This window comes from Balaenoptera musculus, chromosome 5 (genome assembly GCF_009873245.2).
Source record: "Balaenoptera musculus isolate JJ_BM4_2016_0621 chromosome 5, mBalMus1.pri.v3, whole genome shotgun sequence".
Lineage (NCBI taxonomy): Eukaryota > Metazoa > Chordata > Mammalia > Artiodactyla > Balaenopteridae > Balaenoptera > Balaenoptera musculus.
Genome location: NC_045789.1, coordinates 107,226,403 through 107,253,552, shown reverse-complemented (window position 1 = coordinate 107,253,552; position 27,150 = coordinate 107,226,403). Strand labels below are relative to the sequence as shown.

At 34.6% G+C, this 27,150-nt stretch overlaps 1 protein-coding gene across 8 annotated transcripts in view; it reads left to right on the top strand.

Annotated features, from left to right (window-relative positions):
- The window catches only part of TBCK (TBC1 domain containing kinase), a 249,778-nt gene that overhangs the window by 23,904 nt on the left and 198,724 nt on the right, over positions 1 to 27,150 (top strand). For 6 of the 8 annotated variants that reach the window (XR_005019963.1, XM_036852717.1, XM_036852718.1 and 3 more), the window contains exons 4-5: positions 21,468 to 21,582; positions 23,407 to 23,480. Coding sequence is in view for 7 of the 8 variants with exons in the window: in XM_036852717.1 (XP_036708612.1) it covers positions 21,468 to 21,582; positions 23,407 to 23,480 (189 nt within the window). In the remaining variant the exon portion in view is untranslated. Of the gene's footprint in view, positions 1 to 4,355; positions 4,361 to 5,832; positions 5,837 to 19,752; positions 19,782 to 21,467; positions 21,583 to 23,406; positions 23,481 to 27,150 lie in introns of those variants that run through there. The other 2 variants (XM_036852719.1, XM_036852720.1) reach the window with 2 other exon arrangements.

The following is a 27,150-nucleotide window of genomic DNA, read 5'->3' as shown; positions in this document are numbered from 1 at the left end:
GTTGTGGCTCATGGACCTAGTTGCTCCGCGGCATGTGGGATCTTCCCAGACCAGGGCTCGAACCCGTGTCCCCTGCATTGGCAGGCAGATTCTCAACCACTGCGCCACCAGGGAAGCCCTACCACATTCTTTATACAGATAATTACCAAAGTTTTCCCTCCTCGCTAATATCTAAGTTTCATATTATTAATTATACCTCAATCTCTAAAAAGCTAAATGAGGGAATTCCCTGGTGGTCCAGTGGTTAGGACTCCGTGCTTTCACTGCTGTGGGCCTAGGTTTGATCCCTGGTTGGGGAACTAAGATCCCACAAGCTGTGCAGCATGGCCAAAAAAAAAGATAAATGATTAATTAACTAAGCAATAATCCTTTCAACAATTATAAGCATGTTTAACCTCTGTATTTTTGATGAAAGAAATTTTTCTCAGTCACTCGAGTTGCCAGTTATCTTCAGAAAAAAAAAAATCAAACTTTAATAAAGTTTAAATTCAAACTTTATTATATGCTATTTTCCAGAATTACAGTCAAGAGTAAAGTAAGCCCTTTGTTTATTATTATAAAATTCTTATTGTGGAGAGGGAACTACTTCAGTGTCCATGTACAAAAAGGATGGCCAGAAACCATGTAAATATGTTGGTATAGAATGCTGACCTATCTGTTATTTTCCATTAGAGACACTTTTTTTTAAGCCAAATACATCCTCAATTGAAATTTTTAGTGAAGTAATAGATGCATGTTATTTTGATAGAAAGAGAGCGTGAGTGAGTGCACAAGAGTAAAGACTAGAGTGAGGAAGGAGACTAAATTTGGGATGGGGAATATCTGTAATAGAGATTATAAACTCATTTGAGTCCAGGCAGGTAATTTGAGTGAAGTGTACTGAACTGAAACTGGGTTAAACTGGAAAGCAGGTAACACATCAAGAAGATGCAGCTAATATTCAGCTCCAGCTCCTTTGTTGCCTTGTAAGAATGTGTCCCGGTGTTACCATCTCTTTCAGATTTTCAAAAGAACTCAGAATCTGGATTCTTACGTGAAATCTCTGAATTTCTAAACATTTTCAAGTAGTTAAAAAGTTTTAAAAGACCATGATCCAAACAAAACAAAATAATGGGCCGAATTTGGCCAATGGGCAGCCAATTGGCAATATCTGGTCTAAGAAGTTAAGTTGTTGCTAGAGGAAGATACTCTATGCTTTGTCTAATTTAAACAGATGGGGTCATTGGGAGAAGAAATGAAAAGTACTGGGTTTTTTAACTTTTAAGGATCATTCACTTATTTAACACATTGGAGAGAAAAGTGAAATATCTGCATTTTCTAATTTTACTAGTGAGGTGGGAATTAAAAGATGTTTTTGTTTTAACAGCAGAATGATCTGAGAACGATAGGGCCCATCTGTGTTGGAAATTATTTTCACCTATGATAACTTCTACTTTAAGAAAATCATGTGTGTAGCCTCAGTAGTCAACTATCACAGCATTTTTTTCATTTACTCATTGTTTTGCCTCCTATTAAACAAATTAATTCCTTCAGTGAGTGAGGACACTTTATTTAGTAAACTAACTAAGGAGGTTTGTGTTAGGAGTTGCACTGACTTTAAGGGAACACCTTGAATTTTATTCTGTGGTATTGTCTATACCCATGAAAGGCAAAAGAAGGAGGAAATAGTAATGAAATTGAAATTAACCAGTACAATTTCCTATTGGGAAATGTTTGAAAAGCAGAAACTTCTGAGTTGATAAATTATAAGGTGTCAACATGTAAAAGAACACAAATAAGTACTTGAAATCAGTCTGTAAGAGGCTCAGAGGGTTTTTTTATTGTTTTATTTTTGTCTTTTTTTTTAGCTATACTTTTTTAAGTGCTTGTGGTAACGATTACAATATACATCCTTAATTCATCACAGTCTTCCATGAATTAATATTATGCCAATTCATATATAATGTAGGATTCTTATAACAATATACTTCTGTCAGTATTTACCGTCCTCCCATCCTTTGGGTATTGTTGTCATACATTTTACAATTTATATTTACTTTATATGTATTATAAATCTGACCATACATTGTTAGTTTTTTGCTTTAAACAATTTCTTTAAAGACCTTGAGAAAAGAGGAGAAAAAATTCTTTTGCATTGAACTACGTATTTACCATTTCCTGAGCTCTTTATTCCTTTGTTTTGATCCAGGTTTCCGTCTGGTCTCATTTTCCTTCAGCCTGAAAAACTTCCTTTAAAATTTCTTTTAGTGCAAGTCTGATGTTGACAAATTCTTACAGATTTTGGTGATCTGAAAATGTCTTTATATTACCTAACTTATTTTTTTCTTGGCTAGTATTTAATTATAAAAATTTCAAACATAGCAAAGTTGAAGGAATTATACAATATACCTATATCCTACAATTAACATTTTTGCCAACTTTTGCTTTATCATATATCTGTCCCTCCCACTACCTGCTCATTAACTCATTCTATTACTTTGATGCATTTCAAAGTCAGTTGCACATATGAGTACACTTTATCCCTAAATCTTTCAGCATGTATATCATTAAGTATAATTCAATATGTATGCTTATGATTTCTTTTTAGGTAAAATTTATATTCAGTGAAGTACAAAAGCCTGTGTATCATTTGATGGATTTTGAAAAATGTATATACATCTCTGTAGCCCAAATACACATTAAGATTAGGTCTCTACCATCATCCTAGAAATTTTCCTAATACCTTTTCCGAGTAAATCTTTGCCATTCACCCCACCCCCAACTCCTAGAGGCAACCACTTTTCTGATTTTTTTGCCTAAGATTAATTTTGCTAATTCTAGTACTTTATATAATTAGAATTATACAGTATATACCCTTTTCTGTAAGGATTCTTTCACCCTCATGTTTCTGAGAGTCATCTATGTGGTTTCGTGTATTATAACTCATTCCTCTTTATTGTTGAGGTGTATTACATTTTATGAATATGCCATGGTTTATTTAGCAATTATCTGTTTATGAACTCCTGGGATATTTCCAGGTTTTTGGCTGTCATAACAAGTTGCTGTGAGTGTTCTCATAAGTCTTTATCTACTTATTTATTTATTTTTGGCTGCGTTGGGTCTTCGTTGCTGCGTGCAGGCTTTCTCTAGTTGTGGAGAGCAGGGGCTACTCTTCATTGCAGTGCATATGCTTCTCATTGCAGTGGTTTCTCTTGTTGCGGAGCACGGGCTCTAGGCACACGGGCTTCAGTAGTTGTGGCACTCGGGCTCAGTAGTTGTGGCTCGCATGCTCCAGAGCACAGGCTCAGTAGTTGTGGCGCACGGGCTTAGTTGCTCCGCAGCATGTGGGATCTTCCCAGACCAGGGATTGAACCCATGTCCCCTGCATTGGCAGGCGGATTCTTAACCACTGTGCCACCAGGGAAGTCCCTCATAAGTCTTTCTGTAGGCAAATGTTTTCACATCTCTGCGTATATATGTAGCAGTAGAAGTGATGGCTTATATATGTATAAGCATATGTGTCTGTGTATGTATACGTACAAGTATATAAGTATATGATTAATACTATTAGAAACCACCAGACCTTTTTCCAAAATGTTGTACCTTTTACATTCCTACTAACAATGTATGAGAGCTCTAGTTCCTCCATATCCTTGCCAGCAGTTGATGTTTTCATTCTTTTAGTCATAGTGAGTATGAAGTGGTATCTCACTGTAGATTTAATTTCCATTTCCATGATGACTAAAGATGTTGGGCACTTTTTGTGTACTAATTGGGCATTCATATCATGACATACATACCTGTTCAATTTGGGGGATCCCATTTTTAAGTGGGTTATTTGTCTTTTTATCATTGATTTCTAGGCATTCTTTGTACATTCTCTATATTCTCCATACATAGACTTTGCTAGATATTTTTTGCAAGTATTTTCTGCCAGTATGGCTTGTCTATTCTTAAGGTGTATCTTGATGAACAGAAGTTATTATTTATAATGAAGTCTAGTGTACCAATTTTTCCTTTTTTGGTTATTGCTGTTTTTTTAAAATTTATTTATTTTATTTACATTTTATTTTTTGGCTGCTTTGGATCTTCGTTGCTGTGTGCGGGTGAACGGGGGCTACTCTTCATTGTGGTGCGTGGGCTTCTCATTGCAGTGGCTTCTCTTGTTGCCAAGGACGGGCTCTAGGCTCACGGGCTTCAGTAGTTTTGGCACGCGGGCTCAGTAGTTGTGACTCATGGGCTCTAGAGCACAGGCTCCATAGTTGTGGCACACGGGCTTAGTTGCTCCGCGGCATGTGGGATCTTCCCGGACCAGGGCTCGAACCCGTGTCTCCTGCATTGGCAGGCGGATTCTTAACCACTGCGCCACCAGGGAAGCCCGGTTATTGCTTTTTGAGAAAACTTTGCCTTCTCCCAAGTCATGAAGATATTCTCATATGTTTTCTTCTAGAGCATTATAGTTTTAGATTTTATGGTGGATCTTTGATCTTTCTCAATTTAATATTTGTATATGGTGTTCAAGTTCAGTTTTTGCCATATGGATATCCAGTTGTTTCAGCTCTATTTGTTTAAAAGATATTTATTTTCCCATAGGATTGCTCTGGTGTTTTTATTGAAAATTAAATGGCAATGTAATTGTAGGTCTGTTTCTGGCCTTTATTTTGTTTCATTTATCTCTTTTTCTATCCTTATGCCTGTCTTAATTACTCTAACTTTATAGTAAATCTTGAAGTCAGGAAATATAAGGTTCCCAACTTTGTTCTTTTGTTTCAAGATTGCTTTAACTATCCTTGATTGTTTGCATTTCCAGATAAATTTTATAATAACCTTCTCAATTTCTAAAAATGTCTGTTGGTATTCTGATTGGGATTGCATTGCATCTACGGACAATTTTGGGAACAACTGACATCTTAACAATATTGAGTCTTCCAATAAATGAACATGTTGTTTCTCTCCAAATTTTTTTTAAAATTTATTTATTTAATTTATTTTTGGCTGTGTTGGGTCTTCATTCTTGTGCGTGGGCTTTCTCTAGTTTTGGCAAGTGGAGGCTACTCTTTGTTGCAGTGTGCGGGCTTCTCACTGCGGTGGCTTCTCTTGTTGTGGAGCACAGTCTCTAGGCACGGGCTTCAGTAGCTGTGGCACGCGGGCTCAGTAGTTGTGGCTCGCAGGCTCTAGAGCTCAGGCTCAGTAGTTGTGGTGTATGGGCTTAGTTGCTCCATGGCATTTGGGATCTTCCTGGACCAGGGCTCGAACCTGTGTCCCCTGCATTGGCAGGTGGATTCTTAACCACTGCGCCACCAGGGAAGCCCTCTCTCCAGATTTTTAAGTCTTCTTTATCTCAGCAATATTTGATAGTTTACAGTGTAGAGTTCTTGTTCTTTTGTTAAATTCATTCCTAAGTATCTTATGTTTTGATATGACTATAGATAAATTTGTTTTATTTTCCAATTGTTTGTCGGCTCATATGTAGAAATGCAAGCAGCATAGGCATGCAGTATATAAAAATACAAACATGAACTAGGTCAACAAAAATAAACATAAGACCTATAGATTGTAAGAAGAAGGAAGAGGAGAAAGGATAAAAAGGGGAGGAAGAGTTGGAAACATATTTCTATTTAATGATGATATGGTTGTTTATGTGGAAAATCCTAAGGAATCTAAAAAAGTACTCTTTGAATTAATAAGTGAGTTTAGTAAGGTCACAGGAAACAAGGCCAATATAAAAATATCAGCAGTAAGTTGTTAGAATATATTGCTTACTTAGCAGTAAATCGCCCAAACTGCATAGCATCTAATTTTTTCTTAAGTGTATTAGATTAAATCTTCCTTTTGGAAGATCAAATAATCCAGTGAGGTAGAAAGTGATTATTTAATGTAGTCTTTGAATAATATTAAGGCCTAGAGCAATTCACTAGCCCATAGTCCCTAGAACTTAGATATGAAACTATTTTAGGTAGACAGGGTGCCAGAAATCTCCAAACTGGGCGCTTGTGCTACAGCACAGGTGACTTGACAATTTCTGTCTAGTGGTCATCTGAGATGAGATAGTTGGAAAACTGAGATAGCCATTGTTTTTGAGGATAATAAATACTTCTTTAATCTTTTAATAAAAGGTGTGTTTGACTGAATGGAGGGTGATCCTATCTCTGTGTGGATATGGGTTTCAGTCATAGTTGCTAGCAGGGTCAGAACTTTTCTCAGAGAGCAAGATTGGATCTGATCAAATTCTTGAACGCATACTTGATTTTAGCCCCAGTGGACAGCAGAATAAAACATGGGAGAAATTGTCTTTGTTTGAAAACAGAATTGAGAGTGGAAGTTGTCAAATGTTCTTTTCTATCATAGAATAAGCCCCCATAAGATTTTAAAATTTGAGCAAGTCTGCAAGGGTAAACTTGTCAAAATATAGCAAAACTAACCCCCAGATACCTAGAAGAGTTAACTTGTCCAAAGGCATTCTTTAAAATTATTCATCTGGGGCTTCCCTGGTGGCGCAGTGGTTGAGAATCTGCCTGCCAATGCAGGGGACACGGGTTCGAGCCCTGGTCTGGGAAGATCCCACATGCCGCGGAGCAACTAGGCCAACTAAGCCCATGAGCTACAATTACTGAGCCTGCGCGTCTGGAGCCTGTGCTCCGCAACAAGAGAGGCCGCGATGGTGAGAGGCCCGCGCACCGCGATGAAGAGTGGCCCCCGCTTGCCACAACTAGAGAGAGCCCTCGCACAGAAACGAAGACCCAACACAGCCATAAATAAATAAATAAATAAAATTTAAAATTATTCATCTGGATGTCACTATACTCTCCAAAACGATTTCAGTTTTGACATAATTAAAGGTTAGAAATTCTTTTAAGCAATAATTGGCCAAAATTTCTTGAAGCTATTTCTGGATGGAGGGTCACGTCATCATTATGCAAAAGGACCTCTCTCTACAATGTCAGCAGGCAGACATCTAGTTCACCTAAAAGCTGTTCAAGCTAAGGAGGGGAGGACTATCCCTGGCTCTTTGTATTTTTCTCTCAAAACAGATTTTTGCCCTGACAGAGTGGGCCATTTTTGCTTATTCTAATCTTACAGTAGTATTTCCTTATAGGCTTTTTGAGGAATGTTAAAAAGCCTTGAGATAATATTTATGTTGTATAGTTTGGCACATAAGCAAATATTGTCTGTGGTGTCAAAAGCAAATGACATATTGAAAAAATCAACCAAAAGCTTTACCAACAGAAACTGACTGACTTTAATAGATACTAATTAAGATGATGGTCAGTGGAATGGTAGTTATAACTTTTCCTTTCCTCTTTTAAATGTTAGTCTTGAAAAATTATGTCAATAATTAATTGGCAAAAATTTTTAGGAGCTATCTAAACGAGCTTTCTCTACATTTTTTAATAGGATGTGTTACACATTACACCCTAACCCTTGGTATATACTGAGGGAATGATATATATAAGGACTTAAATAAGTTAATGTTAGCAGCACTTTTAAGAGCTTTGGGACATTCTTTAAGTGGAGCACTTTTAAATTTAAAACATTTAATCATATCATTCATAAACAAGAGGGATAGAGAAAAGGAAGGGACATAGTATTTTTATTGAGCACATACTGTATTCTAGTTACTTTGCTATATACTTTTCATAGGTAACTTTAAGGTTATTACTCCTAGTTAGTGAGTGATCTAAGGTTTACAGAATATCAAATATCTACTAAAGTCACAGTGTAGCATAAATAGTGAACTGTGCCTCTGAAAGGCCTGTTCTCACTGTAGCCTTTCTTAGAGCAACAGTACTCCAGAATCTGCCTTTATGACAGGTCCTGTTCAAACAGCACAGTCGTTTGAGAGAATGAGCTGCTTTAAATTTCCAAGTTCAATGAGTCCTATCCATTAATTATCAGACTATCTTGATGGCTCTGTGGGGATTTCTTTGTTTCCTGGCATTTTTATCAAACTAGAAACCAGAGAACCCAGTGCTTTCACTTTGTCAGACAAAGAAGCAAGCAAAACTTGTTTTTTTATGACAAAAATTATTGGTATACTCATGGCAAACTGGTTTCTCTTGTAAGATAGTTGGGGTGGAGAAATGAACACTATATATACTACAAAACAATATACATGGGGTTCATGAGTTCTTATTTTATTTTGGCCTCCTCAGCCACCTATTTCAATTATTTATGCAAATGCAAAGTTTAAATTAGAAATGATTTATTTATCCTAAATTATTCAGGACCTCAAAAGGGAAGGACTAGACAAAAATAATGATGATGGTAGCAACAGCATAATTGCAGAATTTTGTGCAATACTTTGTTCTAGACATTGTCCTAAGCACTCTACAATGGTTATCTTATTTTTTTCTTATAGGAGCTCTATGATGTGGTTTACTAATATTACTTCCATTTGATGTGTGAGGAAAGTTAGGCTCTTATGAGGGATCCAAGAAGTAAAGTAATTTTTCCCTGATCATACAACTAATAAGTTGTAAGAGTTCCATGTTCTCCCCTAATGATGGCAAAATGGTCATAACTCTAACTTCATATCCTCTCAGTCTTCCAGAAAGGAGCAAGCCATTTTTATTGGATGCTGTGTAAGACCTAAGATTTTCAATCAGAACAATTATTATAGCCAGGAGAAAACAATTGACAAAGGCCTGAGTCATGTTTCCACTCCTAAAGGCAGGACAAGTGAGCTGAGGAGTATAGGAGAGAGGTGGAACCTGAAATGAAAATTGTAAGTTATCATTGGAAGAAAGGGGCATGGATACCAGGAAGGGAAACAACAAATGTCTACTGCATTTTAAAGATAAAGTAACTGCTCTAAGCCTCAGTTACTGTATCACTACCTGGAGCTTAAACTCTTCTCTTTTGATGTCACCATCCATGCTGTTAAACACGAAAAGCAGTGTAGTGTAGTGGTTAAGGACATAGACTCTAAGACCAACCTGCTGGGTTTGAATCAACTCATTTCCATGAGTGCCTCTGTGCTTCAATTTTTTTACCTTCTAGGATAGTGGGGAGAATTAATGAAGTAATAGATGTGAATTACTTATAACAGCGCTTGATATAGTACAAGTAAACTGTTTCCTATTAGTAGCAGTAGTGGTAATAGAGTTGTTATTATAGCTACTATAGTGTACTAAATGATTATTTGATATTATTATCAATAAGCATTGCCTGTGCAACAGTTATAGCCTTTCTATGATGACCAATTATGATTTAAATTATGATTAATCTACTCAAGGATCATTCCATACTTCTTCAAGTACATATATGTTTCAGATACTGGGCTAGGTGCTAGTGTGTCTGAAGATGAAAATATAAAGTCCCAGCCTTTAAAGAAATTGCTAGCTAGTGAGTAGACAGAGCTGTAACAAACAATTAGAAAATTGCATTTTTGTTGGGGGGGGAATGTACTCACAAGAGGTGTATGCAAGTTATGTTGGTAGACAGAGTACCTCACAACCAGGAGAATCCAGAAAAGTTTTACTAAGAAAATAATGCTTGTGTTGAAGTTTAAAGGATGGATAAGTATCATCTAAGTGGACCAACTAGAAGGGCAGAGAAAATAGCAAGTGCAAAAAGACATTGGTATGCAAGCATATGACTAAAGTAGAGGCAGAGGGTCCGTGGGAAGAGAGGTGGAGGAAATGAACTTGGAGAGCTAAGTACTAAAAACATCCATCAGAAAGCAGTGAAAGTGCTCTCCCTATTTTCCTTTCTAGAACAGTTTTGGAGGGTAGGAGAGGGCACTCTTGTTTAAGATGATGAGTCTTAATATGTGCTATTTTGGACAGTGACTTAAGATGAAAAAGTGGTGGTCATATGAAGAATGAGAGATTTCCTACTTATGAGCTCCTCCCACATTACCTAGAAGAAAGATTCTGATTTTTCTCTGCTCTAGTCATCTCAATAAATGAAAGTGTTAGCTCTCTGCTGCAAGCAATCTGGTCATTGCATTTGACCTGTGCATGCTATTAGTATCTAATTGTACTTTCTCTGTTCATATGTTAGTTTATTCACTAGCTAGACATTTTGTCAGCTGTCAATGTTGTTTGTCTTGGTGATAGGCCATAAAAAATCATTTGTTTTTTACACCATTTACCTCAGTTTCAAAGGTAGATAAGTACTTCAGAATCATCATGATAATGATGGAACATCCCCAGTTCTACCACATACGTATAAGACAAACCCCAGATCATAATTTTCATGTTTTGATAGTCTTCCTTATTAGTTTTTCCCCACAAATTTTTATTTATTCTCCCATACTGACAGTTTTAAGAATGTGAGACTCCTCAAAAATCTGGGACTCTGTATTGTTCTTTATTTTCTTGTGAAATTTTATGTTAAATGTGTCTACAGCTTTTCTGGTAAAATACTGTACTGTGTTTAGCTGTTAAAAGTCTGAAAGAGAAAATGTCCTTCAGCATATGAATAGATAAACATTATGGCATATCCATTCAGTGAAATACAAAGACATGAACTGGTAGTACAGGCAACAACATGGATAAATCTTAAGAACATCATGCTGAGAAAAAAAAAAAAGCTAGACATAAAATAGTGCTGTATCATTCCATTTATTTGAAACTCTTGAAAAGACATATTTAATCTATAGTGATAGAAAGCAGTTCAGTGTTTGCTTGGAGCCAGGGGTAGGATATGGGATTGGCTGGGAAAGGGAATAAGAGAACTTATTTTGAGATGATGCAAATGTTCTGTTTCTTGATTGAGGCAGTACAGTTGTCAAAACTCTTCTGATGATATATTTAAAATGAGTATATTTCATTGTACATAATTTGTATGTAAATAAAGATCATTTAAAGAAAGAATTACTCTGTTATAATCATGTCATGATGGAGATAAACTAGTTACCTTGATGTCATGTGTATCTTTATAGCCAGCTATACTTGTTTCCATGGCTGCTGCTACAAATTGCCACAAATTGAGCGGCTTAAAACAACAGAAGTTTATTATCTCACAGCTCTGAAGGTCAGAAGTCAGAAATCAAGGTGTCGGTGCCTACTCCCTTTGGAGGTTCCTGGGAAGAATCCTTCCTTGACTCTTCTAGCTTCTGGTGTCAGTATTCCTTTGTTTCCTTTTGGCTTGTGGCCGCGTCACTCCAGTATCTGCCTCCGTCTTTACATCTCCTTCTCCTCTGTGTGTCTCTCTCTTATAAGGGCACTTGACATTGGATTTTGTTCCCAACTGGATAGTCCATGATGATCTCCTCATATGCAAAGACTCTTTTCCCAAATAAGGTAACATTCACAGTTTCCAGTGATTAGGATGTAGACACATTTTGGGGGAGGGGGCACCACTTAGGCTACATCAACTAACATTATTATTCATCAACATAATACTTTTCTGTGACTTGGTAAAAAATAACTGTCCTCCAATTTTTAAACAGTATTCTGGGGTCATTATGGGATTCTATGGGTAAAAGCTTTTTCTCACTCTCTCTTCTAAAAGCATGCTGAAATTAGTCTGATCTTTCTTGCGTCATAGTGTTAAGACCTGTGACTCTAGTTGAAGGTTAGGAAAAATAGACAAGACGGATTCATTCAGGTGATCTGACTTAGGAAAAAGGAGAAATGTAGGTAAACAAAGCTCCCTCGAGTTCTACATTAGGTTTGAGAACAAAGCCCTGGCTATTAAATTGTTATCTTGCCTTGTTCTACCTTCTCTATGGACCATAGGAACCTTAGTTTTGGATTCTTTGATCAAAATATGATTACTGTATCACCTCAACTTCTGATAAATAGAATAGGAAATTTTCATCAGTCATATTTCTTATAATTTGCTTGACACAGACCAACACAGCATTGAACTGAACACTTCAGTTTGATAAATTTTGTTTGCAGCAGACATTTTATTAAACAAGTGCATAAAATTCAGACCCTCTCCTGTTCACTGTTGTGACGGATTGCCTAAAAAATGTGAACTGTTCCACTTAAAGAATGTAAATTAGCCTCAAATAAAAATTCTGAGCAGTAATAGTAATATGTTCATTCTTTGTTCACACGGTAATATGTAAATAAATTTAAGTTTAATTTAAAAAAAAACAACTTAGGAATGAGCTAGGGTACAGATTCAACTAAATACGAACCATCATAGGTTCTGTCTTAGAGAAAAGTTATAGCTTTATGTCATCCCAAATGCTGCCAGGGCTTGGCAGGTGGAACTTATTACCCAGTGCATTTGCACTGCCAGTGTCAGTAACTCTGGTGGAAAAAAAAAAAATGGTTTTGGAGTTTTCTGTGCCAGGATAGTAAAGCTGCTTGGGAGAAGAAAACATTGATGAGGCAGAAATATACCCAGCTCACCTTGGGATCCTCCAATTCTGCTTATCAAGTGGTGATTTTATTCTCACAGAGAAATTAGAAAATCATTCTTCAGATTTAGTTGTGTCATGGAAATAATTGAAGAGCCCAGTTTACAATCTTTGTTAATTTATGGAAATATATATACAGATGTGTTGTAACAAAATGGTATTATATTGTTTATTATAAAGACCCTAGTTTTTTTTGAGGGGGACTTGGACTTTTTGTTTTGTTTTGCTTTTAAGATGATCAGCGTTCTGTGTAGGGCCAATAATAGCTCATTGATCTCTGTTTAGCCCCTGTTTGGTGTTATATTTCCCACTTTATAAAACTGCAAACTGAGGCAGGATAAAGTTGGAACACTTTCCAAGCATAGCAAATCAGTGACAGAGTCTCCTGGCTTTATGTCTGAACCTCAAACCACTAGACTATGCTTTCCATATGTATTTTGATCTTATCAAATTAATTTTCTTCTGAGAAAGGAAAGGTATCTAGTATTAAAGTTGGAAAGTTAGTTTCCCAATTTATTGTATCCCATTGAGAATTAGTCACATTCCAGACTTAGAGCTTTCAACTGGTTTTTTTGGAGTGAGAATTGAATTATAAAATATGCCCAGTCTCACAACTTATGGACAGATGGACTGTTTGGTGTTTTTTTTTAGACCTATTACAAAATAATCTTTCGGTAAGCAGTTAATCAATGCAACTTCCTTTTCAAAACATCTGAATCTGAAGCAAATTAATTGTTTTTAATAAATTTATTTTTATTTATTTATTTTTGGCTGCATTGGGTCTTTGTTGCTGTGCACGGGCTTTCTCTAGTTGCGGTGAGCAGGGGCTACTCTTCGCTGCAGTGCTTGGGCTTCTCATTGGGGTGGCTTCTCTTGTTGCAGAGCATGGGCTCTAGGCACGCAGGCTTCATTAGTTGTGGCACATGGCCTCAGTAGTTGTGGCTTGCGGGCTCTAGAGCACAGGCCCAGTAGTTGTGGCGCATGGGCTTAATTGCTCCGTGGCATGTGGGATCTTCCTGGACCAGGGCTCAAACCTGTGTCCCCTGAATTGGCAGGCGGATTCTTAACCACTGTGCCACCAGGGAAGTTCCTGAAGCAAATTAATTTTTAAATTTAGTATGGGTGGGTATCCTTTTAGGCTCAAACATGTGTGCCAGTAGCAAAATGAGTTATTTCCTTTTTCCATTCCAAAATCTTTCTTGTTTTCTTTTTCCTTTAGAAGAAAATTGCTCTGTTAAGTATTGTGATATTTTTTAAAAAGTGTCAAAATTTAGTAAGTGATAAGAGGCAAATTAAGAGCATCAAAGACATTAACTCATCACTGAAAATACCCCTCTCCAAATTCTGAAATTATAAACCAGTGAATCATTAAAAGTTCTACACTAGTTTAGTTCTTTTGCCTTGAAATTATAGGACAGTTTAGGTTAAAGATAACACAGGGTTATACAGTTGTTTTATTATCTGAACATTAATCACGAGTATTTTATTTTTCCTTTCCATTTCTTAAATCACACAGTAGCTAACTATATTTCATCTGTGTTTCCTCTTTTCTTAACATTTTACCTCAGGCTAATACCAAGTAAAGAAAGTTTTAGACCAAAAGGAGAATTTCTGTGGGAATGATCAGGTTTTATAAGGTGAAAGAACATCTTGAACTCATAGAATCCAGAAATGTGTTTCCTCCTTTGGTTTGCTGACTGTATGGGTATTTTGGCTTATGGAATGGCCCTTAAATATCATGGGATTATGGGTCTGAGGAAATAGCATGTGTGGCTTTAGTTACCACCTATCTATGAATGACTTCCAAAGCTATGTCCGCAATCCTGACCTCTCATTCTCTTTCTTGGCCTCTATTTCTTGCAATCTGAATAACATCTCTTCTTGGAAACTTTGCAGGTACTGAAAAGAACTGATGGTTTGAGGCTGATAGGAATTTCTCCTCATTTTAATTTATTTTTCAACATTTTTATTGGGGTATAATTAATATACAAGAAAACTGCAAGTATTTAATATATACATTTGGTGAGTTTGGACTTAAGCAGGTACCCATGAAACCATCACCACGATCAAGGTACATAATAGACATATCCATCACCTCCAAAAGTTTCCTTGAGTCCTATTTATTTGTGTGTGATCTCACTTAACGTGAGATCTACCGGCTTAACAAATTTTTAAGAGTTCAATACAGTATTGTTAACTGTAGGCACAGTGTTGTACAACAGATCTCTAGAACTTAATGACCTGGCATAACTGAAACTTTACACCAATTGAACAGCTCCCATTTTCTTGTCTCCCTAGCTCCTGGTAACTACTGTTCTTCTCTGCTTCCATAAGTTTGACTATTTTAGATACCTCATGTAAGTGGAATCATGCAGTATTTGTCCTTCTGTGTCTGGCTTATTTCACTTAGCATAATGTCCTCCAGGTTCATCAATATTGTTGTCTCAAATGGCAGGATTTTCTTTCTTTTTTTAAGACTGAATAATATTCTGTTGTATGTATATACCACATTTTCTTTAACCATATATTGATGGACATTTGGGTTGTATAAGAGAATCTTTATGGTATGTTTTAAATCTGACAGAATTAGTCCCCCTCATTGATTTTTTTCCCAGTGTTTTCTTATATATTTTTGTATATTTATTATTCTTACCATACACAAACAAAAAGGGGCACAAGGAAACTTTTGAAGGTGATGGATATGTCTGTTACCTTGATTGTGGTGATGGTTTCATGAGTGTATGCATATGTCCAAACCCATCAAATATGTTAAATATGTGCAGTTTTTTGTATATCAATTATACCTCAATAAACCTGTTTTTAAAAAATAATAAAAACTCTGAAAGGCATAAAAGTAAACTTGAACAAATAGAAACATACTCTTTTTTTTGGATAGAATAACTCAAATTCATAAAGATGTTAAGCCTCCCCTAATATATGCAGATTTAATGTGAACTCAACTCAGATACCAAATACTAACAAGTATTTTTTTTTTGAGCTAGAAAAATTGTAGGAATCTATCTTAACGACTTAGTCTAATTCTCAGTTTTAGCCAGATATTAACAAGATTATCATATTACCCACCATACAGTGGCTCATTATTCTTTCAGTAAATAAAAGACTAGAAGGAGAGGTGTATTTTCAGCAAACTAGTACTTTCTTTTTTAGATAGCCATTGTGTGAACTTAAGCAATTTATGTTTTCTTGACTTACTGAAGAATTATACACTCTCTTATAAATGAAGTTAACACCATTGATCTAGTCTAATATAGTCTAGTCTAATATACTTTTTTTGAGCTGTTATTTCCTTAGCAGTGATGAACTTAATCTTGTTATCTCCACCCTCTTGCACCATCATGGATGTGGTTGTATACATTTATTGAACACCTATTATGTGATACCCATTTATTGAGCACCTACCTTATAGGCACTATGGTAGGCATAGGGATTCCAAGTTGAATAAGCTTCAAGGTATTCAAGGTACCACTGCCTCAAGGTACAGTGAGAGAGACAAACCTATACAGAAATTATTACCATAGAATTAATAAACCCTGCAACTATGTACTGTCAGAAAATAGAGACGTACAATTCTACCAGGGGTAGAGCCATTTGATGAGAAGCCATTAAGGATCCTGGCCAAAAAAAAAAAAAAAAATATATATATATATATATATATATATATAGAAATGACAGAATAGATCTAGAATAAAGAAGGATGTCAAAAAAAAAAAAAGGACTGGTTGAGATAACAGGGGTTTCAAGGTCTTAATGAGATTAGAGAGCAGGTCCTGAGGAATGGGGAACAGAGAAGTATAGGAGATTGTAGTTGAAAATCAAGATGTTTTGAGTAAGTAGCAGTTGAGCAATGTCTCATGACAGACTATCTGTATTTCAGGATATTGGCTGGAGTTTGATGAAAATCTGTGGCTATGAACATGGGAAGCTAACTAATCCTTATAGATATTAAACCCATGATCTTGGCCTCAGTATGTTTTAACCAACTAAGCTAAACAGCTGCAGATGATTTACAGATGATTGAATCAGAAGCACACAGTATAAATTTCCTTTGAAATACATCTGGAAAGGGATAAACAAAACATACTTGGTATTGTACTAAATTAATAGATTTGAAATTCATTAAGTCATATTTAATATCCAAATACAGCCAAGTTGAGTCATGCCGAGAAATTATCGACATTTGTTCTTGGTGGTGGTGGTGGTAGTCATGTTTTTTTCTCTTTTAGTTATTAATCTTATTACTTTCCAAGATTTATGATTTTTGTAGGTCTGCTTTGTTCTCACCAATGTAATAAATAAATTTTCATGTTTTCTTTTACTCTCAAGACAGAGAAAAAACATGATTATCATCTCCTAACTTAATTATTGAATTATAATTGTATCAAAATTCTATTGAATTCAACTGTATTAAAATTGTCAGTTTATAAATCTGTGTTTTCAACTATGCTCTAGGCTTTTTGATTGTGGAGATCAATTTTTCTTCCATGGAGCCTAAAAATGCAGAGGCCTAAAAACATAGTACCAAGCAGTTAAAAACAAATAAGTATACAAAATTCCACAAATACTGATTTCTTTTTTCCGTTATAGAAAATAGCATTAGCTTTCTCTTCTCCTTTATACCTATATTTTAAAATAAATTTAAAAATTAAATCCCAAGAGCACAAATGGACAGAAAAGCAAATCTGATTTCCTGTCTGATTTAAACTGAAGAATACTGAGTTCATTAACTGTAATTCATATATAATCTCAAGTAATAGCTAAGAAAAGATGTGTCATAAGCTCAGCTTTATACGTTCATATTTTAAAAATTTTTTTCAATGTAAATGCTCACCAGCTCAATAATAGCATGAATGTGCTTTTTGACATGCAAGTGTTTTCCAATTATATCTTAAAATCAGCTAACAAAAGCAGGTCGAGAAAGTAGAAGATGCAGTCTTCTGTTTTCAGCTGTTTCAGAACTGGTTTAATGAAAAAGTCACTTTAAAGATTTGGTTTTAATTTCACGAGAAAGACATCTGTATTGAAATAGTGTGCAGCTGAGGTCCTCTAGTGTTGCAGCTGAATATGGCATCAACTTTTAAGATTTTGTGACGTGTGTGTGTGTGTGTGTGTGTGTGTGTGTGTGTGTGTGTGTGTGTGTGTGAGTGTGTGAGAGAGACAGAGACAGAAACAGAAACAGAGATACAGAGAGAAGAACAAGGACAAGAGAGATTACTACATTAAAGTTGACTCAGCAAATGACCTCAGAAAACTAGGTTCTTATGTTTTATTTGTTAATCAATCTCAAGGAAAGTTTTTCTTTGTTTTTAAGAGGGGAGGGGTTTGCATTCTTTAATGTGCACATAGTTATCAATGTAATTGTAGTTGTTTTAAAGTTTGGAATCTTTTCCTTTACATAGTTGGTTTATTTTTTTGCAGATGTTAATGAAAACTCTATTAATTCTTAGTTGTTCTCATCTCATCTTATTTGCTTAATACTGGCTGTTGTGGCACTTTAGTATGGGAGAAACTATTTGATAAAGTAGAATAGTTTATAGATCAGTTTAATAAGAATTCTTTATAAATAGTAACTTTTATTGTTGTTGTTTTTTTTATATACTTCATGGGGAATATCAACTTATTGCTTTATTTTAAAATATGGCTGACAACCAGGAAGTACCAAATATATGAGGGAAGAAATAGTTTGAGAGAAAGAGTCAAGGGAGGAAAAAAAAATTAAAATAACTTATCCCAGAGGAAATGAGGATAACATACTTTTTTTTCCCCTAAATTAAAAGAATTCTAATAACTATCCTCAGAGAGACTCAAAAGAATAATGTATCCATAGCCAAAGAACAGGATGTATTGAAAAGGAACAACTGGAGACCAGAAGAGAGATCTTGGAAATTAAATAATAGGCCATGCTCATAGGAAATAAATCATAAAGTTGATATAGAGAATAAATCCAATATTCATCTGCCCCCTAAGAGTTCCAACTAAAAGATACAGTAGAGGGAGAAAATAATCAAAGATATAACAGATCAACTTTTCCTTGTTAATGTTTTGTGTTAATGGAACATGTGAGTTTTCAGATTAAAATGGCACACCTAATGCTTACAAGCACAAATTCTCAAATGCCCACACACTAGACATATTGGGCTAAATTTTTTATAAGTCTAAGAATAAAGTATAAAAGAATCCTGAAAGCTTCCACAGAGGAATAGCATGGTATCTACAACAAAATTAGAATCAGACTGATATTAGATTTCTCACCATTAATAAAGAACACTTGAAGACAATGGAGAAATTCTAAGTTTAGAGACAGTAAGACATTTTAAGACATGCTATGCTTTAAAATATCTACTCATGCCACCCTTATGAAAAATTTTCTCATGGCTATATTCTAGCTAAATACAAAAGAAACACAAAAAGAATCATATGAGGTATAAAAAATGATAGTAGCTGATGATAACCTTCATGAATAGAGTTATAATTATAAAATTATAGTATCCATTAAATCCTGATGACTGAGATATTTTCTCTGGAGAGCGAGGGGTTAAGTGGCTTAGGTTTTTATTTCTTTCTCTGCTTAGTTCCATGGTATATTTTTACTATACGTAGTACAGCAGTGTACCAAAACACTTCCCATCTGTCTCAAAGTAAAAGCCAAGGCCTAAATGGCCTCACATGATCTAGCCCTCTGACTTGCTACCTCTCTGCCCTCATCTCCTCCCAGCCTCACCCTTTGCTCATTCTGCTGCATACACAGTAGCTTCATTGCATTTTTTGGTGGGTTTTGTTTGTTTGTTTTTCTCTTTTTGAACTGCTGTGCATTCTTCCAGTTAAGACTTGCTTACTGTGCCCTCTGCCTGAATCACACATTTCCCAGGGAGCTGCATGTCTTTTTCATTTCCTTTAGATTTCGGCACAAATGTCACCTCAGTGAAGCCTTCCTTGATCACACTGTATATATAAAATAGCAACCCACATTCTCTCTTCTCTTCTCTACTTTTTCTCCTTAGCACTTAATCACTATATTATCACGTTATATATTTACTTGTTTATTTGTTTAGCCTTCGAGAAAGGAGCAAAGGTATCTTTTATCTGTCTTATAAAATTTGATAATGTAAAATAATATAAACAATAAAAAAAAAGAGACTTCCTTGGTGGCACAGTGGTTAAGAATCCACCTGCCAATGCAGGGGACAAGGGTTCCAGCCCTGGTCCAGGATGATGCCACATGCCGCGGAGCAACTAAGCCCGTGAGCCACAATTACTGAGCCTGCACTCTAGAGCCCGTGAGCCACAACTACTGAGCCTGCATGCACAACTACTGAAGCCCACGTGCCTAGAGCCTGTGCTCTGCAACAAGAGAAGGCACCGCAATGAGAAGACTGCGCACTGCAACGAAGAGTAGCCCCCACTCACCGCAACTAGAGAAAGCCCGTGCACAGCAACGAAGACCCAACACAGCCAAAAATAAGTAAATAAACTAATTAATTTAAAAAAATCAGGAGTTAGAAAAGGAAAATGGGGAAGTTTGTTAATTATATCATCTTGCATAGTGAAGAGTTAATTATAATTATGTAAAAGTCTAACCACCAGAAGAGTTGAAAACACAAACTGCTAAAGATGGTTACTTCTGGAAAGTCAGACTAGGATGAGGAGAGAGAGAGATTTTAACTTTTCATCTCTTGTTCTTTCTTATGGTTTTAATTTAGAGGAGGGAGTTATAGTGCAATTATTCTTTTTTAAAATTGTATTCGGCCTACTTTTTATGTCAGGTTTATTGCGATTAATTTACATACCTTAAAATTTACCCTTTTTAGTGTGCAGTTAAATCAGTTTGACCAACTCAGTCCTATAACCATCATCAAAATTAAAAATAGAACAATTCCATCATGTAAAATTTTCTCATACTCCTTTGTATCAACCCATTCCCTCCACCCAAGCCCATGACAATCAGTGATCTTTTAACTTAACACTTTTTGTTTAATGTGGGTTCCTTGTAACCTGAATATAATCAAGTCTGAATTGGTGAGTTTGGAGCAGTTACATTTAATGTAATGGTTGCTATATCTGAATTAAAATCTGTTAATTGTTTTCTAATTGTTCCATTTGTTCTTTGTTCTTTTTTCCTTTTATTTGCCCTGCTTTTAGGTTGACTATTTTTTTTTATAATTTCATTGTATCTCTATTATTAGCTTGTTATTTATACCTTTTAAAAAATTAATTTAGTTGTTACCCTCATATTTATTTAGTTTTTTAAAGTCTGATTTAAAGTGTAAAAAAAAAAAAAGGGAAGAAAAGAGATCTATACCCAAATGTTAATATTAGTGGTTTGGGGATTGGGTTTGAATTATTCTCCCCTACTTTTCTGTATATTCTTCCTAACTTCCTATATGAATGATGTTTTATTTTAAAAAAAAAAAAAAAGGAGAGAGAGAGGGAGAGGAAGAGAGAGCAAGACAAAGAAACTGGGCATCCCTGTGGAAGTTGGCTTAAGAGAGAATAGGATAAGAAAGAAATGTTTAATAAATTACTGGAGGTTGCTTTGTGGATTGATCTGGAAGGTAAGCTCATGTCTATCTGCTGTAAAATATAGCTATTTTTCAGGGACATAGGTGTTTTGTCTTGAGCAGGATAGGTGGTTTTCATTGACTTAGTTCTGCCATATATCTGAAAGTGTCCTGATAATTTGGCAAAGCCCAACCTGCTGAAGGTCAAGGTCATTTGTATACCACCAATATTAAACTACCTTCGTGGAAGAATAATACTTCAGTTGGAGTAGCCTTTAGAAAACTACGTTCTTTGTCAGATCAATTCTGTTGTAAGCGGAAAATCAAAAATATGTCGAAGTAGATAGTTGAGAAAATGTGTAGAGTCTATTTTCTCTGAATAGAGGAGGTACAATAAAAATGTAGCTCTTTGGGGAATTCCCTGGTGGTCCAGTGGTTAGGACTCTACACTTTCACTGCTGAGTGTCTGGGTTCAGTCCCTGGTCGGGGAACTAAAATCTCACAAGGCACGTGGCCAAAAAAAAAAATATGTATATATATATATATATCTTTGAATTTTATCACTGAACCTCATTTTATTTCTTAAAACAGGTTCTATATCTGCTTTGTAATTGTCCTATTGATCTGTGACTCTTTTGTTTTCTTTGTAGATATTCAAAGGTTTTGTGCATAGCATTTGAGATACTTCAGGGCTTGCAGTATATGAACAAACATGGTATAGTACACCGGGCACTGTCTCCTCATAATATCCTTTTGGATCGAAAGGTAATCATCAAATAGTATATTAAATATTTGCTTTTTATTTCATGTTGGAAGCTACTGAAATCAGGCCCACTCAGTTAATCAGAGGGACTGTAGAATTAGAATATGTCTTAAGAGTATTCATAATGAAAAGATTATACAAATGTAATATACTTGTGGTTGTTTAAAAAAAAAGTATCTCTAAATTATATGAATCCGTGTGTCTTTCACATGCATTATTCTTTTTTCCCCAGACCCATTTTCTAACTTCATGTTTTGTTTTTCCTTCCATTCATTTTCTAAAAGATACACATTGTGGCTTCCCAATCCACTCCTTCTCTGAATTTGCTTTCACCTTAAGAAAGATTCTCTGACTATTTACATAGAATATTTTTCTCATAGCACAACTGAATTGTGTTTTCTCCACTGTATTCTTCTTTCCTACTTCCTCTTTTCACTTTATTCCTCATTTATTCTCTTTGTTTACCAGCTGTTCATACCTAGCTTCTTTTTTTAATTGGAGTGCTGATTCTCTACTTGGAAATTTTATGGGGGATTTCTAAGAAGATAGTCAACCTCTAAGAGAATTATGGGTAGCAAGGTGGTATTTTTTCAGGAATAATTATAATTTCATTCTTTTTCATAAGCATATAAAATAGTTTTGAGGAAACTTTTTCTGGGGTATTTTTTTTTTTTAGAAGAAAGACTTTCTTTTTATTTATTTATTTACTTATTTATTTTTGGCTGTGTTGGGTCTTCGTTTCTGCGCGAGGGCTTTCTCTAGTTGCAGCAAGCGGGGGCCACTCTTCATCGCAGTGCGCGCGGGCCTCTCACTATCGCGGCCTTTCCTGTTGTGGAGCACAGGCTCCAGACGCGCAGGCTCAGCAATTGTGGCTCATGGGCCCAGTTGCTCCGCGGCATGTGGGATCCTCCCAGACCAGGGCTCGAACCCGTGTCCCCTGCATCAGCAGGCAGACTCTCAACCACTGCGCCACCAGGGAAGCCCTCTGGGGTATTATTTTTTGTATTAGTAGGATTATTCTTTTTCTCTGACTTTCTTCCAGACTTTCAGTATATACCCTATGATATTAAAAATAAAGATAAAATGGTGCTCATTAATTTCATACTTACGGTAGTAGAGTATCTAACTGTCTGAATTGTTTTAAAATATAAACGTTTTGTAATTCTGGGAAATAGAGTTCTTGAGAAAAAGAAAACAACTTTTAAATTGACTATGTTTTTTTTAAGTCTTAAACATCTAAAAGGGGAAAAACGTAAGGTATTTATAAAATTTGTTTTGCCTTTTAAGAATCTTGCTTTTGTGATAATTATGCTTATTCTCAAACAGTATAAAAAATTGTTGGGAATCAAGCAGATTCACTAATATCTTGATTTGTGAACTGACCTTTTCAAGTTAAAAACGTCCATGTCAAGTTTAAATTATAACATTGTGAATGGACTTGCAACTCCCTGAAAAAATTTTCTTCTGTGAAAATTACCACAATATATTCTAATTGAGGATTCAAGACAACTAAGAACATTTTTGCTATTTAGAGAAGCCCAGAAAATATAAGCAGCAAAAAGTTTTAAATGTTATTTGTCATTTTGATATATATATATAAAAAAATATGTGTGTGTGTATATATATGTTTGTAATGAATATAAAGCCGACTTCAAACACTGACAAATAGTTTTTAATAAAGTTATGGCAAATTAAAATATAACATTTTCTTAATGTATCTGACTATATGATAGTGTCCTTACTTATAAAATGTATAATCATAATTTTCCCTGTCAGTGATATTAAAATATTTTATGATGATTTTTTTTCTTCCTTTATTATTGTAGGGACATGTTAAATTGGCTAAATTTGGACTTTATCACATGACAGCATATGGTGATGATGTTGATTTCCCAATTGGGTAAGAATTATTTTTTTCTGAGTTCCGTCTTAAACTTTCTAATCTTTAATGAAGTGTGTATTTTGTTAATTTATTATTTTTGACATAAAACTACCTTTTTAAAATTAAAAATATCTTAATTTTGCATATACTTCTAAGAGTAGACAATGAGTTTTTCCCAGCATACAAAAGGTCCCTGAGGTTGATCTTTCATTGAATTGGTAGTGAGGCTAGCAGATTATTGACTTTCTTCACCTTATAATGCTTACTAAAATTAATTTTATTTCATTCGGAATTAGGTAAATTTAAGGCAAGAAGGCTGACAAGATTCTCACTTAATGATAATGTATGTTCCTCAAAAGACAGAAAAATCACTCTCATATTATCTTCTAATATTTCTAAGTTTAATTCCCTGTTCTTTAAGATGTAATTGTACATTAAGCTTCAAGTCGGGTCACTGTAGCTATCAGAGGTAATGGGGTGGATTCTCTCACTGAAAGTCTGTGTTTAAGTTTGGAGAGGTTCTGATATGGAATTCCAGATTTATGTTAGCCTCCAAAAAAGGAATGAAAGTTTATTTCATCCTGGACTCAATTGAATGCTTTGATATAGATGTTTGTATTATATTTATTGTTTGGTTGCTTTTTAAACATGTTAATAATATAATTCTTTTATAAGTGTTTAATTTTGACATTATTTTAGATACATAGAAGTTACAAAATAGTACAAAAATTTCCTGTATAGCCTTAACTCAGACTCCCCAAATGTTAACATTTCACTACATTTGTTTTCTCTCTTTCTTTTATCTTACACATGTATGTGTATTTGTGTATAATATAATTTTTTTTCTGAATTATTTAAGAATTATTAGTGTGTATAATGGCCTTTTACCCCTCAATACTTCAGTTTGTATTTCCTAAAGTAAGGAATTTTCTTACATAACCACAAAATAATTATCAAAACCAGCAAATTAAAATGATACAATACAATTCTCTAGAGACCTTAAGCATATTTCTTAATTGCTGTGAGATTCTGTTTAATAGTATCCATTTGTGTTTTGCTCTTTGGGCTTCCTAAAGTCAGTTCTGTCACTCCATTATTGGGAATTATGGTTCGGAGTCATGGAATATGTTTCTGCAGGAAAACATTGCCTAAAAACTTAATTAGATGTTTTTAAAAAAAGATCTCATTTATAAATTACCTTTTATCTTTGTAAGTTAGCTTATAGTTTTGTCACTTAAAATTTTCATTAGCTTGGCCATAGCTATTAATCTTAAAATAAATTGTTTAGTCATTCCTTCCTTTATTTATTAAGAAAATATTTATCAAATACCTTTAATTATGGCTGCTGGATATACAAACATGGATAAGATAGGTTCCCATTCTTCAAGAAGCTCATTATTTAATGGGAAATTTTCTGTTTGATGGCCTACTTATTAATGTGCATAATTTCATAGTCTTATAGTTTTACATACCAAAACTTGTGGTTGTAGGCAACAAACAATTGTTTTCACAAGCACAAAAACAATATTTTGTAAAAATAGCCTATGCTCTATTTGTTTTAAAAAAAACCTTTTGAAATAATAAAATTAAGCTCATAATAAAGCTCTGGTATCTTCATCATATGTAATAATTGCCTTTTAAAATAGCTTTTAGGCAGCTGTAGTGAATGTGCTTCTTCATTTTGTCTAAATTTGTATGAGAGAGAACTCCAAAAACAATACAAACAAAAATTACTTTAATTTTTTGCCTTTTACTTAAAGGTTCTTTAGGTTATAATGATGAATAGAAGAAAGGAAGTGATTTTTCTTAAAGCACATCAAGGATTTTGAAGAGTTGTGTTTGAATTTAAAATGCTTGGATAGAATTGGTCTCATGTGCCGTTTGGTTTGGCTTACTTTGAAGTCTTTGACCCAAAAGGTCTGACCAGAAAGTATCAAAGAGCAAAATGTGAAACATTAGCCAGGAAAAATAAAGTGATCAAACAGCTAAGTCATGAAAGAAAATATTTACACCAGAAGAAGCTTGCAGTTGATTCAAAAGACAAATATTAAAGAACAGCAAAGTAAAATGTTAACATCTGTTTCAAAATATTGTAAAGAGTTAGAAATTGGACATTCATTTTATTTGGCCAGTAGCTTAATACCTTGTTAAAGCATCAGACAGATGGTGAAAGCCACTTACATTTATCTCACCAGTCATACTCACGGCAGAGTTCCAGTAAGAGTGTTAAAATGCTATGCTAAAGAAGAGACACCTGTTGAAGGAGATAATCTACATTAAAAAATCTTAAGTTTTATTATTTTTATTAATTAACTTAACAAGTCCTTGATAGAAAGAAAATTAGAATTTTGGGACCAAAAGTCACCTCTATACTTCCAGAGATCACCAATCAGAAGTTTTAGATATAACAATTTACCCGTAGTATTGCTTGACTTTTCACTACCCATGCTGTTATTTTGGGGTTAGATGTGCTGGAAATCAGGATTAAAAATGAACAGTTTACCTTCTGAATGTATCATGCTAATGATGACAAAACTAAAACATTGCATATGTGTCAGATTTTTCATTTTTATAAAATTTCTTTATGTATTCACTAATATTTATAACAGTTTTGTGAGGTAGGCATTATTATTCCTATTTTATAGATTAAGAAACCCAAATCATATATAGAATATGTGATAGGACTGAAGTTAGAATACAGGTATTATAATATTAAGTTCATTGCTTTTCTACTAGACTTCACTTGTCTCCAGAGATTTCACACATTCATTTAGAAGATCAATATGATCACCTTAGGGTAAAATGACGTCATAGTACAAATTTATGTGTATGAAAATGTGCCTCAGCCTCTTTAGTTATCAAGGAAATACAAATTAAAACTACAACAGTGTGTAGGTCCCACCCACCAGATGGCCAGACATTAGAAAGTCTGTCACTGCTGTCTAACAGGTGTTGGAGAAGAAAGCAATAGGATCTGTTGTACACTGCTTGTGGGAGTATAAATTGATACAATCCCTTTCAAAAAACATTTGGCATGATATTATAAAGTTGAAAGTGCACATGTCTTATGGCCTAGAAATTCAATCCTAGGTTTATACCCTTGGGGAAACTTTTGCAGATGTACACATAGTATTTCTAGCAACATTGTTTATAATATAAAAGGCAGGAAATAACTTAAATGCCCATTGACATTAGAATGAATAAATTATGATATATTCATAAAATAGAAGTAAAAATTAATGATTTAAATCTACATGCAACAATATGCATTGCTCTTTTAAATAACATTGATTAAAAAAGCAAATCACAAAGGAATACCATCAGCATAATTCCAATACTATAAAATTCAGAAATATGCTTGACTAAACAATATACGTTTTAGGGTTGCAAACATATGGTAAAGCTATAAAGAAATGGAAGAAGATTATAAACACAAAAATTCCAGTTGTCTGTTCCTTTTGGGGGATACCAGGGAGGTATAATTAGGGAGAAGCAGAGAGGGACCTTTAGTGATAATTTCATATTCTTTACTTAAACTTCTTGATAGGTACATGGGTGTTCTTTTAAACTTTATTCTTTATACCTTATTCATTTAATAGTCTGTCTTTTGTATTTACTAAAGCAATTTTCAAAAAACTTGTGTTGGTGAAGGTAAGGGGAAATAGGCACTCATATATTGCTTATGAGA